The sequence below is a fragment of the Pongo pygmaeus genome, chromosome 11 (assembly GCF_028885625.2).
Source record: "Pongo pygmaeus isolate AG05252 chromosome 11, NHGRI_mPonPyg2-v2.0_pri, whole genome shotgun sequence".
Classification (NCBI taxonomy): Eukaryota; Metazoa; Chordata; class Mammalia; order Primates; family Hominidae; genus Pongo; species Pongo pygmaeus.
In genome coordinates this window covers 17,393,322-17,417,963 of record NC_072384.2, presented here as the reverse complement: position 1 = coordinate 17,417,963, position 24,642 = coordinate 17,393,322, and the positions used below count along the sequence as shown (strand labels likewise).

Here is a 24,642-nt window from a genome sequence, read left to right as displayed (position 1 = left end):
TCCTCTTTGCTTTCTTTCACTTAACATGTTAATTCTGACATGAATTCTGAGATTCACCCACGTTGTAGTGTGTTCAGTTCAGGAACTAAAATACTAAATCCCCAAAGACATGCAATTAGGCAGGACATATTGTATTATAACACAGACCCCTCTCTATTGCCTAATTAAGAACCCCTGAAACTCATGTTATACTGTCACTTACTCTTCTTCATTGCCTGACTCACTGTCACTCCCAAACAGATCCTTCTCTTCATTTTTCTTATCAGACAATTCTTTCCCAGCTTCTTCCTCACTGTCAGATGCTATGGTCTTCTCTCTTTTGCCTGACTTGTCTGATACAGCATCACTGTCAGAGTCATCTGCATCAGAGACAACGCGACTCTTCTTTGCTGCTGTTGAAAAAGAAAATCATCATTAATTTTATCACAGCCTTTGTATTACTAAGCATAACAGGTGCTTTAAAATGACAGTATGCAGCAAAAATAAATAAATAAATAAATAAAATAAAATCAAAGGGCCTCCTGACACATGGTTTAGAATTTTAAAAATAACTAAATGGCTCATTCAGAGTCATCTTACAAATTATCTGTTATTTTGCTTAAGAAAAAGTGGCCAAAAGATGAAGAAAGATATCATCAATATAAAAGCAGCTACCTTTCCTTTTGGGAAATCGAGAAAATTAAAACTAGATTGATGGGCAAAATTGGCATCCTTTCTATGTTGCCTAGTAGTAACTGAACTAAAAAGGACTACATATTTGTTTCTAGGAATAGTCTCCATGTTCCTCTATCATTGCTGGTCAGTTTGAAATTTCTCATCTCCCTTAACAAATTGACAGCATGTCTGGTACCTTTTCCTTCTCCTATAAGAACTGTCAGGTTATAATGAAATATGTCTTTTCCAAAAAAGATAAGTTTCATAAAAAAGTAAACAAGTTAATACTTACTATCTGTACAAATGGAGTCTTAGATAGCAGAGACTGAAACACTCTGGAGAGAGATGGTGCCTCTAAATAGAATCCTCTCAAAGCTTCCCTGTATCTGAATATTCAACAATGTTTAACAAATGAAGAGATGTACCTGTGGGAGCTCAGTTACGGTTTGGATGGGATCTAGCGAACTAAGTGTCAAAGAGACCCACAGCTAACAATGAATACAGTTAGGGGTTTTCATAAACTTTGAAACATTACCTCTTCCAGTTTTAAAAAAAGAAAACAGTATTTTATATTCCTATTGACATGTGGTTTATCACTTTGAGGCAGTCAGAGATTAATATGTGCTAACAGAACTCAAAGGAAACTTACTATTAAGCTTAGCTAATGATAACCAGGGGAAATGAGTGTCCTACTGATATTTTAGAATATTAAGCTGAATAACACAACACAGATCTGACATACCAAGAGGATACAACGTTCCACAGTTACAAGCTTAGACAATGAATAAAGCCATTGATAAACAGCCCAAGGTAATTCCTTACATGCTTTCTCTTCATCTTCACTATCAGAAAGCACAGCAGCTTTTCTCTTCGCTACTTTCTCCTCCTCACCCTCTTTCTCATCTTCATCACTGTCCATTTTTTGCTTTTTGTGTTCTTCCTCCTCACTATCAGAACTGTGAAACTTTTTTCTGTCCATATGGCTGTCTGAATGGAAGGAGTCATTCTGCATTTCTGTATCCTCTCCCTTATTCTCCCTGTCGCTGTCATCATCTGACTCTGGCTTCTGTTTGTGTCTGGACGCATCCTCAGTTTCTGAGTCACTGGCAGGCCCCTTCTGAGGCCCCTCACTCTCAGAGTCACTGACTCGGGGTTTGGGTAGCTCCTCATTTTCAGAATCACTGGCCTGGTTCCTTGGGGGATCCTCACTTTCCGAATCACTGATTCGGGGTTTGGGAAGCTCTTCATTTTCTGAGTCACTGGCCTGGTGCCTCGGAGGGTCCTCACTTTCTGAGTCACTGATACGAGGTTTGGGAAGCTCCTCATTTTCAGAGTCACTGGCCTGGTGCCTTGGGGGTTCCTCACTTTCTGAATCACTGACCTGAGGTTTAGGAAGCTCCTCACTTTCAGAATCACTCATTCGAGGTTTGGGAGGCTCCTCATTTTCGGAGTCACTGGCTTGGTGCCTTGGGCGTTCCTCACTCTCAGAGTCACTGATTTGAGGTTTTAGAGCATCTTCTGTTTCAGAGTCACTGGCAGGACTCTTCTGAAGCTCCTCCATCTCAGAATCACTGGCGGGATGCTTCCCAACATCTTCGTTTTCTGAGTCACTTGCATGCCCATTAAGAAGCTCCTCATTTTCAGAGTCACTACCAGGTAATTTCCTGGTCTCTTCACTCTCAGAGTCGCTCCCATGCTGATTGACATCCTCATTTTCAGAATCGCTTGCAGGAGGCTCTGCACGTTCCTCAGATTCAGAGTCGCTGTCCTTTTGCCTGTGAAGCTCCTCACTTTCAGAGTCACTAGCATTAAGATTTAAGGGCTCATCATTCTCAGAGTCTGTCACATGATGTCCTTTGGGGAGGCCATCTTCTCGATCACTAGTTTCATTCTGAAAAATAAAGTGAGAAAAAATTAGGAAAGTGCAAAAAAAAAACTTAAATAGTAAAACATTAAATTTTTTCAGTGATTTTTTAAAAATACAGGATTATGTGCACCTAAATGGAGAATTCTTGTCCTATACCCATATAGAAATACCCCCACAGAAAGCCAATCAGTGAAATGGTTTTATTTGGATCCCCAAATGGGGAAATATAACCAGCCTTCATCACAACAAATTTGTAAAGCATGCTCTCAGATTAATATAGAAAACTGACCATGAAGAGCTAGATTTTTTCTTTTTTAAAAGGCGAATTTTCTCATACATACTTCTGTTTTGTAAAAATATAACTCTAGGCTGGACGAGGTGGCTCACACCTTTTGGGAAGCCGAGGTGGTGGATCACCTGAGGTCAGGAGTTCGAGACCAGCCCGGCCAACATGGTGAAACCCTGTCTCTACTAAAAATACAAAAATTAGCTGGGCGTGGTGGTGGACACCCGTAATCCCAGCTACTAGGGGGGCTGAGGCAAGAGAATCATTTGAATCCGGGAGGCAGAGATTGCAGTGAGCTGAGATTGCGCCGTCGCACTCCAGCCTGGGTGATAGACTGAGACTGTCAAAAATAAAAATAAATAACTCTATTTTTCAAAGAAATACAAGCAAACATGTAACCAAGTTCTTTTACATAGGAACATTCTTGGGTTTTATAAGGTTAAGATTATTTAAGGGAAAAGAACTATAAAATTTAATTTTATTTAAAGGGTCAAATAACATATGGGCACCTTCTCCCAAGATAATTTAAGCAAACAAAGAAAGGAGAAGTTAACATTTCCTAAGTACCCACTAAGAGCCAATACCACAATAGGCTCTCTCCTGTTAGTTCATTTACTCCTCATAATGGTACTTCTCATGATAACAAAATTGAGGCTTACAATAGTCATGGTCCTGTGTCTAGTAACCCTAGAAACAAGAAAGCTTAAGTTTTAGGGAGAACATGATTCATCTAACTATACCAACACATAATGTTACTTGAAATAATTACTCTGAAAACATGCTCTGGGGTACAAACTTGATATGTACATATTATAGCTATGGTTTTTAAAATTCAGAGAAAAATATACAAAATTAAACATACCAAAATACTAACAAGTGTTTTAGGATCAGGTGAATTTTTTCTCCTATCTGGTAGCTCAACTTTAAATAACATGGCAATAATATTCTAGCTTAAAAAGTGAAAGTATTTCCATGTTTCAGTATACCCTCTTAAAAATTTACTGAGCCAAATATTTCTTGTTAGATATATGACTGAAGCTATGTGAACCTACCACAGACCAATTTTCAAGGACCAAAGAGCCTTTAATAATATATATGCCCAACATCATGCTATGAAACAGTTAAGTTACAAGATAATTCTTGTCAATGACAAGATAAATGGCATGAAAATGTTCTCATAAAACCCAAACTTTTACTAACCCAAGTATGCTGTGTCTACAAATTCAAAAAGAATATGAAAAATTATAAAATAAGCCTACAAAGCCAATGTTTGAAGAGTTTTTTTTATATTTTATCACCATTATGACAGCACAGCATTGCAAAGAGTCATTGCTATACAGTCACTGAAATACAGCACATTCAGGAAAGTTTCCAAAATCACACACTTTTCAAAATTCCTAAATACATTTTTCTTGAGTTCTCACTGGGCACTCAGCACAGTACTGTATTAGATTCCTTGTCAGTCACAAGCTCTATTATCCCACTGAAACAGGCACTTATCTATTAAAACGGTATTAGGACTTGAGAGATATCATAGAATCTTACAATTACCATACAATACTCTGTATGTTGCCTAAAGTTTACTTTAGCCATACTTCATAATTTAAAAGAATGCAGATGGAAAATTTACCTATCTAGATTGTAAGCTCTAGGAAGGCAGACATATTTTGGTTTGTTTTCCTGAGGTATCCTCAGAGTGCAGAATGGTCTCCAGTACATACACACACTAGGTAGAGTTTGAGCATTCCTAATCTGAAAATTCAGACAACTCCAAAATCTGAAACTTCTTGAGCATTGACATGACACCACAAGTGGAAAATTCCACACATAAGCACCCAACACAAACTTTGTTTCATGTGAAAAATTATTTAAAATAATGTACAAAATTACCTTCGAGCTATGTATATAAGACACATGAATTTCGTGTTTAGACTTGGGGTTCCATTGCCAAAATAGCTCACTATGTATAAGTAAATATTCCAAAACTCGAAAAAATTCTAAATCCAAAACACTTCTGATTCGAAGCATTTTGGATAAGGGATACTCAACGTGTATTTGTTAAATGAGTAATAAAGGCGTTAAGTGGGAATAACATAAGGTGAGGAAAAATTAATCCAACAAGAATGTATTTCATGTCTACTATGTGCAAGACGCCAAGAATCCAGGCTGAGTATGTCTCAGGGCCTGACCTTAAGAGCTGCTGTCTAACGAGGAGCCAGCCAAGCATACCATAACAGTGTAGTGTGACATGCACTATTCACAAAGTATGTATATGATATTTCAAAAGTGCACTGGAAGTGCATCCACATGAAACTGAGCTGCAAAAAAAAGGTGTGCAGACAATGAGCCAAGATCGCACCACTGCACTCCAGCTTGGGTGACAGAGCGAGACTCCACCTCAAAAAAAAAAAAAAAAAAAAAAAAAGGTGTACAGACAACAGGCATGTTTGCATGCAGTTTGTGATGGCTGAGTTAAGATGGGAGGGTGGGGAGAGGCATACAGTACCAGCAGAGGCAATTAAAGCAGGAGGCAAAAAGGAAAATTATAATTGGCTTTTGGAATGCTTTCCATGACATACCCATCACATAACTCTAACACTATTTCTATGCGTGACTTGATTTATTTTAGTTGAACAACAGAAATCATCTCTAGCTAAGTCCAGAAAAAAAGAACAATCTTCTCAGGATCAAAGTCAGTTGAATGACTAAACACTCGGGAAGGTTAAATACCAATGCAGCACAGAGAGCTTAGAAAAGGGAACTCAAGGATCATTTTACTAGAGTACCATCAGTAACATGATTCAGCTATACGCTGTCTAGAACCTAAATTATAAATCCCCAAGAGAGATGACTTAACTGGCCAAGGCAATATTAGAAACTGTGACTCAATCAGTTACAGCTGGATCAGGGCACAGCACTGGGAGTCGCTCCCAAAGAAGTGAGAGACACTGGGCAGTCATCCAAAACTCACCCGCTACACTCTACCCCAGATTTCCCGACGCATGGTGTAGCATTCCAAAACAAACCCTTACAAAGACACTGCATAAGACAATGATTGTAAAATTTAGGAATCCTCATGAATTTTTTATGAGTTTCGTGAAAACATAACATTATGTATGGCATGACAGAGCAAAAAGGGAGAAATCACTACAGTAAAAAAGTACTAGTTTAATAGACTCAAGCTAAAGAATACACTTAACAACACCACAGAATTTGGGACGAGTATGCTGGAAATTATACAGTTAAGCTTAAAAGTTATCAAAACAATATCCAAAGTTTTTAGAGTGGTTTTGGCAATTAAATTGCAAGCTTAAAAAAATCCAAAAGACAGTTTTTTAAAAGTCAGATGAGTACAACAAATCAACAGTTGCAACTGACATTTAATTTCATTTCTAAAATAATGTAAGACATTTCCTAGTTGTAATGGTAAAAGAAATTGAGCACTCAGAAGGTTCTTAGATGCTTTGGAAACATCTATAATGCCACCGGGCACAGTGGCTCACGCCTGTAATCCCAGCACTTTGGGAGGCCGAGGCAGGCAGATCACGAGGTCAGGAGATTGAGACCATCCTGCCTAACATGGTGAAACCCTGTCTCTATGAAAAATGCAAAAAATTAGCTGGGTGTGGTGGCGCACTCCTGTAGTCCCAGCTACTTGGGAGGCTGAGGCAGGAGAATCACTTGAACCCAGTAAGCGGAGGTTGCAGTGAGCCAAGATCACGCCACTGCACTCCAGCCTAAGTGACAGAGCAAGACTCCATCTCAAAAAAAAAAAAAAAAACAAAAAAAAACATCCATAATGCCTCATACCTCCTTCTTAGTCACCATTCACACTGCAGTTATAAATTACTGGTTATCCATCATAATAAACAATCTTGTTTATCTCAGTCTACAAAGAATAGCCACACTTCTTATGACCAGGGCTACAATACACAGAGAGATAACTGACATTCTTAAACTGCAAAGTAAATAAAACTGCTATAAATTAAATAATAATTTGTAAAGTATTCAAATTTCAAAGTATTATATTGTCAAATGGAAACTTGTACAGACCCAAATAACTCAGGACACTTTGTTTCTTCTTTACTGGTAAGAAGTGTCAAACTCAAAGTACTTGATGTTGCATACTACTCTACCATTATAAACTGGTAAAATGCTCAACACTAAACCACACAGTACATTCCATGAGGAAATATCTATAGGACCATTTTCAAAAACATGTTTCACTGGCCCTTAGTTCCAGAAGATATAGCTGAAACTATCATATTGGACTTTGTCAATGCGTATCAGTTTAATGAGCATGAAAGAATCTGAGAAACCAAGCAGTAAAATAACATAATGCTGTCAATCCAATGTAGTTCCTGGAGTGTTGCAACACTCTGAGAAACTCCCAAGCACACACTTAATATAATGAAGCTATAAACCAGAATGTCCCTTGTGTCCCCTGTCTATCAAAAGTTGGTTGATCTTAGACTAAGAGTCAGAAACAAAGGCACTCCTGATGAATACCAGAAAAAAAAATTCTACACAAAGCTTGTTTTTTGTTTGTTTGGTTTCTTTTGTCTTTTTGAGACAAGGTATCACTCTGTCACCCAGGCTGGAGTGCAGTAGCATAACCACAGCTCAATATAGCCTTGAACTCCTGGGCCCAAGAGATCGTCCTGCCTCAGTCTCCCAAGTAGCTGGGACTACAAGCACATGCCACCACGTCCGGATAATTTTTTTTTTTTTTTGGAGAGACAGAGTCTGTGTTGCCCAGGCTGTTCTCAAATGCCTGGCCTCAAGTGATCCTTCCGCCTTGGCCTCCCAACCAAGTTTAAGATTTTGTAATAATGATGTAAACTCCTGCCTACCTCTTTAGACTCACTTCTTTCCACTCACCATCAACCCTATGTGTTACACCAGCAGTTCCCAAACTTCAGTATGCGTAAGAATCACTTGGGGAACTTTGGAGAAAACCACACAAACTTTTGTGCTTCTCACCTCCAGATATTAATTCAGTGTATCTGAGAAAGGTGTCACAGAATCTGAATTTTGACATGTGGTCCACATGATTCTGACCACATTTTAGAAATTCTACTCCAGTTCCAGTAGAGTGGAACTACTAACTTCACGCCTTTACAAATGCTGTTCCCTTTACCAAGAATATCTTTCTTCTACCTTGTCTTTTTCATGCCTAAAAACTTGCCAAAAATACTCGCCCCCTGAAGTCTCTTCCATCTTTCTCCCTAGGTAGAATGGATGGACTTTGTGCAACATAATGTGACAGTTAAGGCTGTGGAATTTAGAGTCAGAAAGACCTGAGGTCCAAGCCCCAGCTCTGCTATTTTCTACTATGTGATCAAAGGACATTTTCCTAACTCTTCAAAGCTTCCATGTCCTTGATCTGATGGAATCAGGAATAGTATCTATACCGTAGAGGGCAGTTCTGAGGACTAAAACCATGCAAAGCAGTTAGCACAGAGCCTGTGAATATTCAATAAATGTTATGCACCATCAATAACAAAATCTTATTAATTATTAATTACAAAACATTCACCCCTTCAAGACTCAGCTCAAATACATTCTGTGACAGCTGCTGACCTGGTTAGCCATTCTCTCCCTTCATATCCCCATAGCATCTTGTACGCTCACACTTCACTGAAAGGTGATTTACACATTTATTTACATTTATCTGATACACTGACCTTAAGATCAGAGGCTATTCTGTAAAAATGTATCTTTTACCTGCAGCATAAAAAAGACACTCAAAATATATTCACTAAAATGAAAAAGAAACCCCACAAGCAATGCTTAACATAAAATAAATGGAAAATAATGTTTGCATTAAACATTATTAGAATCAAAGACAAAGACTGAAAACTAAAACAGGAAAATGTAGATAGAATCAAAAGAACTAATAAGAAATAGGACAGCAATGGCCAAGACAAATCTTCAAGTTGTTTTGATGTACTCCCCCATAAGCATGCTTTCCTTATACTAACACAACCCCCTGGTGGAAAGATCCAAATAAGAGCAGACTTTTTCTTTTACTCAATTCAAGTAATGTTGGAGCTAAAGGAGTTGTCACTGACTTCAAGGGCGGATGGCTGGGCCCACTGTGCTTTGCTTACAGTCAGAGAACCATGAGAAGCCAGGTTCCATTCCCAAACAACATCTTCCTCAATGTCTCACACTCCATTTTTTCCTGTGGGACGCTCAGGAGGGTACTTCTATATATAGATAAAATCTACAGGCTTCTGGATGTTAAGGTAAGCATTTCCTTTGATACATTTTCCATGAAACAGAAACCAGCTGAATCAAAACCACACAGCTAATTGGCAAAAATACTGTCTAAAAGAATATATGGTAAAAATAACAAAAACTAGAACTGGCAACTAGTTATAACTAGGTCACATTTGACGGCCACCTCTCACTTGGTGCTCAAATTGCTTTATTAAAAAGTTACATTTCCAGTGATTACTATTCAAAAAGATTTTTCAGAGTTTTCCCCCTTCTTCCCTGTCTGTCCTACCACAAAAGGTGTGAAGCCATCTAACCCAAACTTAATTATTCAGCATTACCTTCCATTAAGCTATTCCATTTTCTAGCCACAATAATGATTCCTGAAATATATCAAGTCCTTCTTAATGTTAGGCCCTGTACCTGTTGCTCTTCTAGCTAGACAGAATTACCACCACCGCTATCGCCACCCCCAACCTGTTTCTCCAACTGGCAATGTCTCTCATTCTTCTGTCAGCTGAAATATCTTGGCTACTAAGCCCATCCTCCCTTCCTCTCAGTGCTTGGTATGTATCCTTTCTACAATGACGCATTATATAGTAGTCACCTATTTATAGGTCTGCCGCACCCACATGGACACCTTAAAGTTTTAAGTTTGCATTGCTATGCCTAGTAAACAATAAACATTCAAAAATGTTTATTGAAAGACATGAATAATAAATTATGAAAGACATGAATAATAAATTATCACACATTATATAAACTTAAGCAAGAGTGCCAATTTTTTGGGAAATGCATTCCAATCTAAAGATTTAATTATCTGGCGGGGCACCATGGCTCACACCTGTAAGCCCAGCACTTTGGGAGCCCAAGGTGGGTGGATCACCTGAGGTCAGGAGTTCAAGACCAGCCTGGCCAATAGGGTGAAACCCTGTCTCTACTAAAAATACAAAAAGTAGCTGGGCGTGGTGGCGCATGCCTGTAATCCCAGCTACTCAGGATGCTGAGGCAAGAGAATTGCTTGAACCCAGGAAGCAGAGGTTGCAGTCAGCCAAGATCACACCACTGCACTCCAGCCTGGGTGACAGAGTGAGACTGTGTCTCAAAAAAAATAAATAAAATAAATAAATAAAGGTTTAATTAACTTGATTTGGAAACCATATAATAACACAATTGGGGACAGAGAAAAAAATGTCAACTATCTCAGGCTGCACATACATGAGGTACGGGGTAGCTGGGAATACAAAATCTTCAAAGAAAGATGTGTAAAACTTCTACAGGCTTCTGGATTGAGAAATCTAAACTGCAATACCTTTTCTTGAAATTTAAGAAACTACCTTTCCATGTATGCTTCCAACTAATCTATTAGGAAAAGACAATTTGATACCTAATAGCTATAATTTTTTAGTAAGGAAATATATATTAAAGATAAAAACAGAAAAAAACAGCTAGTAAAGAAAGGTTTATCTTTATTTACATGAAAGGGTTCTTCACAAGGTTCTTCTAAATCTTGAATTTTTTAGTACATTTTGAGTTAGCTGTTGCATGCTTATAAAAATGGGTTACCATATAAAATGGCATAGTATTCTACCAAATTATTTTCCTTTTTATTTGAAACATTAATGAGCACTGCAGAAATAAGACGAATGCAAATCACACCCAAAGATCACCATCATTTACATTTTAGTCCTTTCAATCTCTTCTTTGTGTAAATTTACTTTAGAAACATTAAACTAGGACCTAGAATCACAATAATAGCCTGTATCTTTCAAATAATAACGGCAGGAAGCAGACAAATTCCTAGGCAGATAGGGGTGGGTCCCTGGTGAAATGTGACCTTCAAGCCAAAGACAGCTTAAACCCTGAAAACTGAGCTGCTAGAGCACCTGACCGGAATGAGAACCTTTATTCCCGTTTGCCTGCTCTTTCCTGAGTGGTTCTTTCTGAATAATGCTAATTTTTAACTAATCAAATGTTGCCTTTCCCAAGGCTACCTACAGCCCATACTCCCCAATTCTGAGCCTATAAAAACCCCAGAGTCAGCTACACATTGGGGACAACCCACCTTTGGGTAGGGGCTGCCAACTTCAAGTCCCCATGCTGCTGAGAGCTGTTCCATCACTCAATAAAACTCTTCCCCACCCTGCTCACTCTCGGTTGTCCGTGCAACCTCATTCTTCTTGGATGCAGGAAAAGCACTTGGGACCCGCCAAACGGAGGATGCAAAAAGGGGTGTAACACTGTGTCCCTCCCTCCCGCTTACCCAGCAATGGGGGAGAAAAAGTCGCTGGGCATGACACACCACCGTTCGCCAACGCTGTGGGCAGCAAGAATGAATAAGAGCTGTAGTGCTTCTTGAGAGCCCGGACCTCGAGACTCTCCAAAGCAGGGTTGTAATATGCCCCTGCTCGCCAAGCCCTTGGCAGTGGGAACTGAGCTGTGACACCCTTGGGGCTCTGCAGTTCCTGGCATCTCCGAGTTTTCAGGCACCACCACATCCCCCTCGTCTGGACACCGGTGCCTTCTATGGAAATTGCTGTGGCACACTGGGTCCAGCTGCAGCCTCACACGGAGCCAGCGCCTGTGTTGGTGCCTGAAGCTGCCCGCCCGCTGCAGCAGCTGACCCACCTGGCTGTGTGCTGTAACCAGACCCTGCACTCGCTCATTCACACACCCCTTGCCATTCTGTACCTGTCTTGCCTGCAGAGGCTGGTAGCAAAAACCAAGTGCAGCCTGCCAGGCCGAGTGGGCAGGGTGAGTCCAGGCGAGTCCAAGCGAGCCCGGAGCCTAGCAAGGCCCAAGCAGGGGTACTGCTGACCCCAGAGGTTTCCCGCCAACTGGAAGTGGCACTCTCCAAAAAAATCCTGCATCACAAGTAACATGTTCAATTCTCCATATCACTAAATATTCTTTGAAAGCAATTCCAACAGCTGCATTGCCATTTTTATAAATGTTCTATTTACAGTTTAATCGCTCATTTTCTACATTGTTGAGTATTTCTTGTTTCCTTTCGTATGTTTATTACACCTCATTTGTCCATTTCAGTGTTTTCAATCCAAGGGCGGTTCTGGGTCTTCACCCAAGGGGTTAGTGGGAAATTCGAGGGGCTGTTTTTGGTCATCAATGATGGGGAGGATGTGTTACTAGCATTTCATTTAATGCCCAGTAACCAAGATGCTAAATGTCCTGTTACTATACAGGCATGCCCCCAAATACCCACAACTGGCTTGCTAAGAATCTCGTTCAGGAAAGCAACACAACGCTGCTCTCTCTGGATGTGTGGCCACAGGCAGGACCCGGAGGACCTCACCCATACACACATAGAGGAAACTCCACGAGATGAAAGAGCTCAATGGGCCCAATACAGATTGCACTAACAGACAAGAGAAGCATAGTGGGTCCCTTTGGGATTTAAACTGGGGAATATGCAAAAGTCCGACCAATCTGTAAGAGATAAACACGAAGTCAAACAAGGACTTTGGGCATCACAGAATGAGAAGTTCTACTGACCTTCTCCCCAGTGAAAATTATTAAAAACAACCACTTAAAGCCTCTACAAATGGTCCTAACAGCAAAGGGCAAATGAAGAAACGCCTACACAAATTCCACAAGACAGACTATTTGAACCAAGATCAATCCCTCCTTCCAACCTCACAATTCAGTGAGGCTGACTCCACTCCAGATTGCTGCAGCCAGAAATACAGAGTTCCTTCTCCACCCTGCTTCATTTAGAGGGCTTCCTTCCCAGGAAGAGCAGGGCATCAGCATCTCTTATCCGGCTCCCCAACGCCCGTTGCTGTGGCTAAGTTCCGAAAGACTGCAGTTGAGAAGTGGAGATTCCCATCTTTTGCCCAACCCTCACTTGCTTAAAGAAGGCTCTACACCTTGGGTGGACCACACTGAGAATACTGGGGCCCTAATCACCCTTGGGCCGGCTTGTGAGACCATGCCAAGAGATGCAAGCTGAAAGGATTTCAGGTTACTAACTCATTCCCACTCCTCCACCCCCTACCCAGAGCTCAGTGTTTAAAAAAATGCAGAAGGCAGCCTAGGCAACGTGGTGAAACTCCATGTCTACAAAAAACACAAAAATTAGCTGGGCGTGTGGTGCATGCCTGTGGTCCCAACCACTAAGGAGTCTGAGGCAGGAGAATCTCTTCAACCTGGGCAGTGAGCCAAGATCGTGTCATGGCACTCCAGCCTGGGCAACAGTGAGACTCCGCACCCCACCCCCGCAATACACACACACAAAATAGAAAAGGAGAAAACAGCTGAATAGAATTACTAGACATAAGCTCAATGAGAAAAAAAGAGGACTTCAACAATACTACAAACCAACTAAATCAAACAGATATCTAAAGAAACAGGCCTGGCACAATGGCTCACACGTGTAATCCCAGTACTGCTGAGAGGCCAGGGTGGGACGAACCACTTGAGGTCAGGAGTTCAAGACCAGCCTGGGCAACATGGCAAAATCCATCTCTACAAAAATTTTAAAATTAGCCAGGCATGATGGTACGCTAGTGTAGTCCTGGCTACTCAGGGGTCTGAGGCAGGAAGACTGCTTGTGCCCAGGAGTTCAAGGTTACAATGAGCCATAATCTTTTCACATGCCCGCTGTGTCAAAGTGAGCCACAAATACACCACTGCACTCCAACCTAAGCAACAGAAGAGACCTTTAAAAAAAACAAAAAAACAAAACAAAAAAAACCTTTATTCAACTATATATTCTTATTAAGTGCATGGAACATTCTCCAGGATAGACTATGTGCTAGGCCCTAAAACAAACCTTGACAAATTTAAAAGAATAGCAATATACAAGGTTTGTTCCCCCACCACAATGAAATAAAATTAGAAATAGTAGGAAAAATGTTTAGGAACAATATGAATATGAAATTAATAAAATAATTCCATTTACTAAGTATCAAAGAGAATAACATAAATTTAACAAAGAAATCCAACATGTATACACGGAAAACTACAAGTCACTGTTAAAAGCAATTAAACACTTAAACAGACATCCCATGTTCTTGGATGAACAGACTTTACACTATCAAGATGGCAATATTCCCCAAACTGGTCTACAGATTCAGTGCAATCCCCCATCAGAATCCCAGCTAACTTCTCTGCAGAAATCAACAAACTGATTCTAAAATACACAGGTAACTCCAAGGGACCCAGATAGGCTAAAAGAATCTTGAAAAAGAACAAATTAGGACTCATACTCTCCAATATCAAAACATACTACAAAGCAATAGTAGTTAATACACTAGTACAGGCACAAGGATAGATGCAGACATGAGTAAGATTTTAAAGTCCAGAAATGAAGCCATATATCCTATGGTCAACAGATTTTCAACAAGGATGCCAAGACCATCCAATAGGGAAAGAACAGTCTTCTCAACAAATGGCAATGGGACAACTAGACAGCCAATGCAAAGAATAAAACTACACCCCAAAAAGTCAGGTAATAATTGCTGACAAGAGTATGGAGAAATCAGAACCCTTACACTCAGCTGGTGCGAATGTAAAATGGTGTAACCACTGTGGAAAATAGTCTGGCAGTTCCTCAAGTGATTACACAGAATTACATTATGAGCCAGCAATTACCTCCCTAGGAATAAACCCAAGAGAACTGAAAACATATGTCTACAAAAAATTTGTACACAAATGTTTATAGCAGCATTATTCATAATACCAAAAGGAACAATCCATATGTCATCGGCTGATGAATGGATAAATAAAATGTAGTATATCCATATAATGGAATATTATTTACCACAAAAAGGAATGAAGTACTGATGCGTGCTACAACATGGCTACATCCTGAAAATATTATGCTAAGTGAAATAAGTCACAAAAGACAATATTCTACCATTCCATTTGTAAGAAATGTCCAGAACAGGGACTTCTATGAGACAGAAAGTATATCAGTGGTTGCTGAGGACTGTGGGGTGGGGAGGGGTAGGCAAAGGGAAGAGGACGTTAGAAAGGTAACAGCAAAAGCGTTTCTTAGGTGATGAAATTCTAAAACCAACTGTGGCGATAGCTGGGCTACTATGAAATACTAAAGATCACTGAATTGCACAAATTGTGTAGTATGTAAATTGATCTCAATAGAGCCCTCTTTTGGGCCAGGCACAGTGCTCATACTTGTAATCCCAGCACTTTGGGAGGCCAAGGCGGGCAGATGGCTTGAGCCCAGGAGCTTGAGATCACCCTAGGGAACATGGCAAAACCCCATTGCTACTATAAATACAAAAATTAGCTGGGCATACTGGCACATGCCTGTGGTCTCAGCTACTTGGGAGGCTGAGGTCTGGATCACTTAAGCCTGGGAGGTTAAGGCTGCAGTGAGCTGTGATTGTGCCACTACACTCCAGCCTGGGCGACAGTGTAAGATTCTGCCTCAAAAAAAAAGAAGAAGAAGAAAAGCTGCTTTTTAAAGGAACAGGCGCTTTTTTTTTTTTTTTTGAGGCAGAGTTTCGCTCTCGTTGCCCAGGCTGGAGTACAATGGTGCGGTCTCAGATCACTGCAACCTCTGCCTCCCAGGTACAAGCGATTCTCCAGCCTCAGCCTCCCGAGTAGCTGGGATTATAGAAGCCTGTCACCACGCCTGGCTAATTTTTTGTATTTTTAGTAGAGACAGGGTTTCACCACCATGTTGGCCAGGCTGATCTCGAACTCTTGATCTCAGGTGATCCACCCACCTCGGCCTCCTAAAGTGCTGGGATTACAGGCATGAGTCACCGCGCCCGGCCCAAGACAGGTGATCTTTTTAAAGATCAATGTCGGTGCGAAAAAACCCATGATGAACAAAATATCTAAAATGTGAAGACAGGATAACTGGTACTGGTTTTTCCTTTCCCCTCTGGCTCAAATATAGACCAACGCAGCATTGTTACTGATCCTAACTTTAAGATTTTGATATTCTGTTCATTTTTTTGCATTAATTTTGAGTTTTAAAATATCATTTATCTTGATTACTGAATGTTTTTCAAATCTTGGAGAAAAAAATAAAGCCAACCATACAAGAATAAACAGACATGTTATTAGAAATGGCCATTAGGCAGCGCCATCAATGACAGATGGACAGAACAAGCTACCTAGACAGATTTACAGCCCATTACATACATGTGTTACAGTAAACTCTTGTTTTCTTAAGGTAATCTGATATGAGACTTGTTCTGTCACCTGTCTGAGATTATTTATAGACATATACAATTACTTTAAGAAAAAATAAGTTTTTTTAAATAACTAAAGGAGCTTTCTAATAAAGTGGTTAAGAAATCTGCAAAAATTACTGGTCTTCAAAATCTTATCAGTATTTCCTATACTGACCACTATCTTAAAGAGTGTGTGTGTGTGTGTGTGTGTGTGTGTGTGTGTGTGTGTGCGCGCTGAGTAAATACTATAGGTGAAATGAATTAAAAAAAAAAATACTAGCCTAAATTCTAAAATACAGATGAGGGGCTTAAAAAAAAAAAAAGTACCATTATTGGGAAAATTATGCTGTGAGTACCATCTTATGGCAGCAAAATAATGGCCCCCCAAAAATGTCCATGCTCTAACCCTTGGAACCTGTGAATATGTCACTTTACATGCAAGGTACTGTGCAGATGTAATTAAGGTAAGGACCCTGAAATAGGGACATCACCCTGGATTATCCAGGTAGGCCCAATTATAATTACAAAGGTTCTTACAGGAGGGATGCAGGAAGGTCAGAGTAAGAGAGAGACATGATGACAGAAACAAGAGGTCAGAAAATGAGTTGTGAAGATGCTATGCTGCTGGTTTTGAAGATGGAGGAAGGAGCCTCAGCCAAGAAATGCAGGTAGCCACCACAAACTGAAGAAAGCAAGGAAATGTATCTTCCCTCAGAGAAGAACACAGACCTGTGACACCTTGATTTTAGTCCAGTGAACCCATTTTGGACTTGACCTCCAGAATTATAAGATAATAATTTTTCATTGTTTTAAGCCACCAAGTTGTATCAAGTTGTTACAGCCTCAAGAGGAAACTAGTATCTTTTAGGCTTTGGACCTGTAATTTGTACTGCCCCATTTTTTTTGTTTTTGTTTTTGAGACAGAGTCTCGCTCTGTCGCCAGGCTGGAGTGCAGTGGCGTGATCTCTACTCACTGCAACCTCCACCTCCCAGGTTCAAGAGATTCTCCTGCCTCAGCCTCCTAGGTAGCTGGGACTACAGGCGCAAACCACCACACCCGGCTAATTTTTGTATTTTTAGTAGAGACGGGGTTTCACCATGTTGGCCAGGATGGTCTCGATCTCTTGACCTCATGATCCGCCCACCTCGGCCTCCCAAAGTGCTGGGATTACAGGCATGAGCCACCGCGCCCGGCCTTTGCACTGCTTCATTTAATGCGATCATATTCTTTTAACATCCCATTACTTCTAAAAAAAATTTTTAATGAGAAAACAAAATGTCTTCTTAAAAGCCATTTTAAACAGGCAAAAGAACATTAATACAGAACTCAACACTTATACGCAGTACAACTGGCACTCTTGAAGTACTAGTGGTTTAGCAAATTAGCATAACCTTCCTGGAGAGGAATTTCTATGAAGAGCCTTAAAATGTCTTAGTCTCTAATCTCGTTAATTCTCCTGGCAGCTTTCTAAGGAAACAATAAAAAATGATCACAAATGTTTATGTACAAAAATCTTCAGGGCAGCTTCAGTTATTTAATACAATAGCTAAACAGCATAAATGACAACAATTAGAAAATTGCTGAATAAGTGATGCTGCATCCATATTGTGAAACCATTAAAAATTATGCTTATTGAGAATCTTTAATGATGTGGGGAAACACTTAAAAGTATCATCTTAAGTGAAAAGATAAAAATAATACATAGGCTAGGCACAATGGCTCACACCTGTAATCCCAGCACTTTGGGAGGCCAAGGCCGGTGGATCACAAGGTCACGAGTTTGAGACCAGCCTGGCCAACCTGGTGAAACCCTGTCTCTACTAAAAATACAAAAATTAGCCAGGCATGGTGGTGCACACCTGTACTCCCAGCTACTCTGGAGGCTGAGGAGGAGAATTGCTTGAACCTGGGAGGCGGAGATTGCAGTGAGCCAAGATCACGCCACTGCACTCCAGCCTGGGACAGAGTGAGACTGTCTCAAAATATATAGATAGAAAGACACAAAATATATATAATAACATCTCAAGTAAAGTTAAAATATATAGACGTCATATACCTGGGACAGAATGAAACTGCAGAAGAAATAATGTGAAAAGGCTCATAGTCATTTCTGTAGTTGGACTATGCTGGTTTTAATTTTTTTCTTTAAACTTTACAGATAGAGGAGCGCCTCAACTTATTATGGGGTTACAGCCTGATAAACCCATAGTAAGCTGAAAATATAATTAAGCCAAAAATGCATTTCATACATCTAATCCACCAAACATCACAGCTTAGCCTAGCCTACCTTAGATGTGCTCCAAACACTTACAGAGGTAAGGTTACAGTTGGACAAAATCACCCAACACAAAACGTACTTTATAATAGAATGTCGAGTATCTCATGTAATTTACTGAATACGGTGAAAAAACAGAATGGTTGTATGGGTATTCAAAGTATGCATACAGCACTTGCAACATCGCAAAGTTGAAAAATTTTAAGTCAAACTATAGTTTAAGTCTGGGACAGTCTGTGATTTCCAAATTTTCAAAAACAGGCACACTTATTTATTTAGAATCTGTATTATTAAAAAAAATAAAGATGCTTAGGGTAACCTGAACTTGTAACTGCACCATGAGGCCACGAGATGACTACCCTACTGGGCTCTAAACTGACAGTGGTTAATCTCTGAATGCTGTTTCCAAAGTGGAAACTTAAAATATCACCCACTAAATGCACTGGCTGTAACAACATATACACTACTAAGTAACTTCCAACTATCAATTAAAATACTGGAATTTATTCTGAATGTTTAAAAGCACAGAAAAAACCTGAGTGACATCAAAATATATAAAAGATGAGCCTTGTCCACACCCGCATTTAGTTCTCTGACCTCCCCTGCCCCTTAATGACCCACTTTAGTTCCACCGGCTCCTCGAAGATATCAAGCACTCTCTCACCGTGGGGTCTTTGCCGGGGATGTTCTTCCCCTAAACGTCCATATCCACACGGCTATTCCTGTACCTCCCTTCACACCTTGCTTCAAATGCCACTTTCTTAATAAAAGACCTATACGGTCCCTATTTAACACCAAAGCCTGCCCTCCATCCTTTGTTCTGTTCTAATTATCTGTTTTCTTCACAGCGTTTGTTATCTTCTAGCAGACTACACAATTTAAAAGAAAAATTTTTCCTGCTTAATGTCTTTCTCCTCCTACTGGAAAAACAAACCTAAGAAGAGAAGGATTTTAACTTCTAGTCACTGATAAGTCCAAAGCACCTGCAAAAAAGAGTCTGACACATATTAGGTGCTCAGTGAATACCTGTTGAATGTATGATGTGCTAATGTTGCTGTCAAAGGACAGAGTCAATATAATCTCTAATCATACCTACTGAAAATTGGACAATTTTCTGCATATGTGTAATCAAGAAAAATATAAGGCATAGAAAGTTCTTAAATCTTTGCATCTTTATCATTCCTATTTGTTTTCAGTCATATCTACCAAAGACTTACGGTGAACTTATTGAAAAATTTCCCTATTTTTTCTTGTTAACATGATGTATAAACAGAAAGGAAAATAAAGCAGTTCTGAAATATTTATGTATTAGGGCAAACACATTAAAATGTACACAAAACCCAATACTACTCTGTATTATTAAACAAAAACAGCTCTTAAAATTATATTTGCAGGCCACGTGTGGTGGCACACGCCTGTAATCCTAGCACTTTGAGAGGCTGAGGTGGGCAGATCACTTGAGGTCAGGAGTTTGAGACCAGCCTGGCCAACATGGTAAAACCCCATCTCTACCAAGAAAACAAAAATAGCTGGATGTGGTGGCCTGTGCCTGTAGTCCCAGCTACTCGGGAGGCTATGAGGTGGGAGGATGGCTTGAGCCCAGGAGGCAGAGGCTGCAGTGAGCCAAGATCTCACCACTGTACTCCAGCCTGTGTTACAGAGTCAGACCCTGTCTCAAAAAAAAAAGCATTATTATTACATACATTATATACACCGTAACAGTCAAAATCAGAAGGGCAAATGCTGACATAAATTTTGACAGGTGATAACCCCCATAACTTTCTATTTCAAGTGGTATTTCTTCAGATTGCAAATGCTCAATGCCCCACTATGACATTATTGCAGAATAGGGAAACAGTCAAATATCAAAGGCCGGGCCCATTTTCTGAATCAATATGCACAGTTGAAAACTGCCTAACATTTGAAATGTGACCCAATCAGAACATATTTCACTGTGATTTCAACAGTAACCAGACCATCCCTATTTATTTTTCAAGCAGTTTTCTATTAACTTATGCTCCTTTACTCTCAGAGATTAAACCCTAAACTCTGTCACAGAGATTCTGTAACTCCTATAATATAACAGATCTCACAGAACGCAAGGGAAAAGCCCTCCCAAAGATGTTGGTTAGCCAATACCTCTGAATGACGTTCTACACTTCCAGTGTCTGATCCGGAGTGTTGCTCATTTACATCATCCTCACCGTCTGACCCTGAATCCCGTTCATCCTGTACTGGGGTAGCACCACCATCATCTGATTAAAAACAAAACAAAAACCAACTTATGGTGTAAGATGAATGACATCTACAGTGAAATGAACACACTGAATCACGAATAACGTAAGTGCAAAAGTTACCACTGAGGAAGCATTAACTAAAGATGCTAATATTTTGAATAAGGTAATACAATACTCATACAAACACCAACAATCATAACACATACTGTGAAATACGTGGCAGCAGAACTACACCATAAAAACAATTTGTAGCTTAAGAAACAACACTAAACACCAAGTCAACAATTTATTTCAACTTCATGTTAAAATTGGGTCTTTCTCTCCATGGCATTTATCACCTTCTAATATACTACCTGAAGTTATTTTGTTTAACGTGGGTCTTCTTCACTTGAATGAAAATGCCACAAGAACAGGGATTTTGGTTCACTGCTAAATCTCTGGAGCCCAGAACACTGCCTAGTACCTGATATACAGTAAGTATTTGTTTACAAATGAAGAACACAAGGAACTCCAGTTCAAAACTAGTGAAAATCCATTCAAGAAAAGCATATATAAAATGGTAAATACAAACTGTTACCTAACTTTCTTTTATATTTTTGTAGAGATGGGGTCTTGCTATGTTGCCCAGGTTGGTCTCAAACTCCCGGCCTCAAGCAATCCTCCTGCCTTTGCCTCCTAAAGTGCTGGGATACACCCAGCCCCAATACTTTAAAAAATACAGACTAAAATCGTATTTTAACCTATGTACATGTATTACATATAATTACTTTTTTTTTTTTTTTGGAGACACAGTTTTGCTCTTTTTGCCCAGGCTGGAGTGCAATGGCGTGATCTCAGCTCACTGCAACCTCCACCCCCCGGGTTCAGCAAGTGATTCTCCTGCCTCAGCCTCCTGAGTAGCTGGGATTACAAGCGCCCGCCACCACGCCTGGCTAATTTTTTGTATTTTTAGTAGAGACGGGGTTTCACCACGTTGGCCAGGCTGGTCTCAAACTCCTGACCTCAGGCGATCCGCCCACCTCGGCTTCCCAAAGTGCTGGGATTACAGGCGTGAGCCACCGTGCCCGGTCTACTTTTTAAAAAGTAACTTAAAAACGCAAATGAATGGAAAAAAACTATTTTGAAAGTATCAGGAAAGTGTTTCTTGTTTTTGTTTTTTTTTTGAGACAGAGTCTTGCTCTGTCGCCCAGGCTGGAGTGCAGTGGTGCAACTTCGGCTCGCTGCAACCTCTGCCTCCCGGGCTCAGGGCTCAAAGAATCCTCCCACTTCAGCCTCCTGAGTAGCTGGGACTACTGGTGTACGCCACCACACTCGGCTAATTTTTGCATTTTTTGTAGAGACTAAGTAGGGGGGTGGGGTAGGGGCATGGGGGGTGGGGGAGGTGTTGGTCTCACTATGTTGCCCAGGCCGGTCTCGAACTCCTGGGCTCAAGCCATCGGCCGCCTACGCCTCCCAAAGTGCTGGGATTACAGGCATAAGCCACCGCACCTGGTTTAGGAAAGTGTTTTTAAGCAGTGCATGCTTGGAAAACCCTTTGCAGTCATTACAATTCACTGTCCTATGTAAGGAAAAGCAATGAACTCAAAACAGTAAAGGGCTTAACGCTTAAACAATTATTTAAGCACTCATATTTTCTTCTTAATTTTCAATTTTTGTGGGTACATAGAGGGTGTATTTATTTATGGTGTATTTAAGAACTTTTGTAACAGAACGCCCCAACAGAACTAGCACACAAAGGGAAAGCAAATGCAACGTGTTTCCCACACCAGGTTCTGCCTCACTTATCCTTAATCTCAGGTGCCGAGCACCGTGCCAGCAGAGTGGGCCCCAGTAAGAGTTTACAGAATAAACAAACAGTAAAGAAAGGAGACCAAACTTCAGTGAGGAGGAAGAGGAACGATCTCAAGGTGGAGGAAAGGCACAAAAATCACCAGTAAGTGCCAGAAGCGCAATCCTTACTCTCTGCATGCAACTGAAACATGGGTCCTGCACTTACGTCCGGTGTTGCAGGCAAGATCAAACCACTCCTAACTAGGAGTGAAAAGTCTAGGAAGGATCCCCCGCCCCATCGCCCCTTGGATTCTCCAACTACTCAACTACTGAAAACTCTCTTAACAGAAGACACCTCTCCTTCCCTAGCACTTTGCACACAATAGGAGCTTAACATATGAAAGTGACTTCCCAATTTCAGCAAAAACCTTCGCCGATTCGGAAGAAAGCTTTCCCACCAGAATCCCCTCTCCAACGTTCTAGCTTCGACGCTTGCAGCTGGTCAGAGGGCTTTTGCCCTCCTCGGGCCGGGTCGCGGGAGGGAAGGTCTCGGGGGCCTCTTTGCCCCCACCCGCGGGGTGCCAGGCCAAGCCCCGCCGAGTAACTGCTCCGCCTCCCAGCCCGGTCCCCCAGGTCCCTGCCCCACCTGACTGGTCGCCGCTGTAATATTCCGAGTCCATGGCAGGCGGACTCTCAGCGGGGAGTGTCCGCGCCCCGCGCCACCCCCGTCACCTCCTTCCAGGCGGTGTGACCCCGGATGGCGCGGCTAAGTGTTCAGACACTCCCGCCCGACCGGAGAACTTAACGGGTGCGGAGGGTAAGAAAGCGGCAGCGGCAAAGGCGAATGCTTTGACCTGGAAGCCCCGGCGGAAAAGGCCGTACCCGTCAAGCTGGCGGGCGGGCAGGCATGCGAGCCGGCGCTCTACTTCCTAGAAGCACGGCTGGGGCCAAAATGGAGTCTGCCCACGACCCTCAAAGGAATGCAGCGCGCAGGCGCCGCAACCCGTCAACCGGCCAATGAGAAGACGCAACAGCAATGACGCCAGGCACGGCCGGAAAGGAGACTCCTGGGAAAATTGAGCTGGAACTCGGGCTTTAGTTAAATACCTTCCTCAGGTGGATCCTGGTCTGGCCCCCGTGGAAATAACGTTATCATTGATTCTTTATCATTTCCTAGATTCTGTGTCCGTGCCTTGTTTGAAGAGCTTTTGAGATACTCTTCCGAAAAATGAAGACCTGCTCAAATGACTTTTCCGTCATTCAGCCAAACCACTGTCGTTCCCGTCAGGCCCAGAGGCGCCTGGTTCCCGCCCGCAGTAGGCAAGAAAGCGGGCGTTGCTCACTGGGACTTGTAGTATGACGCCCGCGAGCTGTGATGCGTTACTAACTGGCGCGATCCACAGCGCCTCCTCTCCCGGCGTCTTCCTCTCTTTCATTCTAAACAACGATTTAATTTCCTTGTTAAGAAGCCATTTATCCAACAGTAAGAAGTACACATCTTTGCTTCCAGAAGGATTCCCCTGATGAAACACCGAGGAAGGTGAAGTTGAACTTTACCTGAGCCCTGTGTTCCTGGAAAACAGCGGTGATTAAGAAACCCCCTCATCTATTTGTGTTTCTGGAACGGCACACTGTAAAGAACCACCCGTCTCCATGTGACTCAGATAAAACGCGTGCAGATGACCCCCTTGTTTGCCTGTGACAAGGCCAAACAGAGACCTTTCCCCTTTATTCTGAGCCTGTTAATAAAGCCAAACAGACCTTCCAAATTCCCGCTGATGATATCGAGTGATTAGTTGAGATTAGAACTCTCCCCCCACCAACTAGTTAGACACAGAGAACATTTTCTGTTCACGTGACTGAAACTTCTCCTGATTGCAAAACCATCCCAACTGTCAATCATCCCACCTTCCTCCCTATAAAAGGCAAAACTACGCTGCCAAGACACTGATCATATCTGGAGTGCTCTCCCTATTGCAACAGGCTGAGTAAAATCCATTTCCTTACTTGTTCATTTTAGTCTTGGACAGAGAGGGGAACATTCTTGCCTTTTGATCGGAGGAGGGCCAGTAGAGGTTTAAGCAAAGACTCCCCAGGAGGTGTAGACATGTAGAGAAAGAGCCTTTTGTTACTACTACAGATATCTGACCCTTCGTTAGCCAGT

At 41.3% G+C, this 24,642-nt stretch overlaps 1 protein-coding gene across 7 annotated transcripts in view; it reads right to left on the bottom strand.

Moving 5' to 3' along the window:
- The window catches only part of IWS1 (interacts with SUPT6H, CTD assembly factor 1), a 46,595-nt gene extending 22,275 nt beyond the window's left edge, over positions 1 to 24,320 (bottom strand). For 2 of the 7 annotated variants that reach the window (XM_054477152.2, XM_054477155.2), the window contains exons 1-4: positions 23,586 to 24,240; positions 20,611 to 20,726; positions 1,477 to 2,545; positions 203 to 392 (exon numbers count right to left, since the gene is read on the bottom strand). In XM_054477152.2, coding sequence (XP_054333127.1) covers positions 203 to 392; positions 1,477 to 2,545; positions 20,611 to 20,726; positions 23,586 to 23,634 — 1,424 coding nt within the window. In that variant the 5' untranslated portion in view covers positions 23,635 to 24,240. Of the gene's footprint in view, positions 1 to 202; positions 393 to 1,476; positions 2,546 to 20,610; positions 20,727 to 23,124; positions 23,474 to 23,585 lie in introns of those variants that run through there. The other 5 variants (XM_054477151.2, XM_063647320.1, XM_054477153.2 and 2 more) reach the window with 5 other exon arrangements.
- Positions 24,321 to 24,642: the final 322 nt, after the last annotated feature.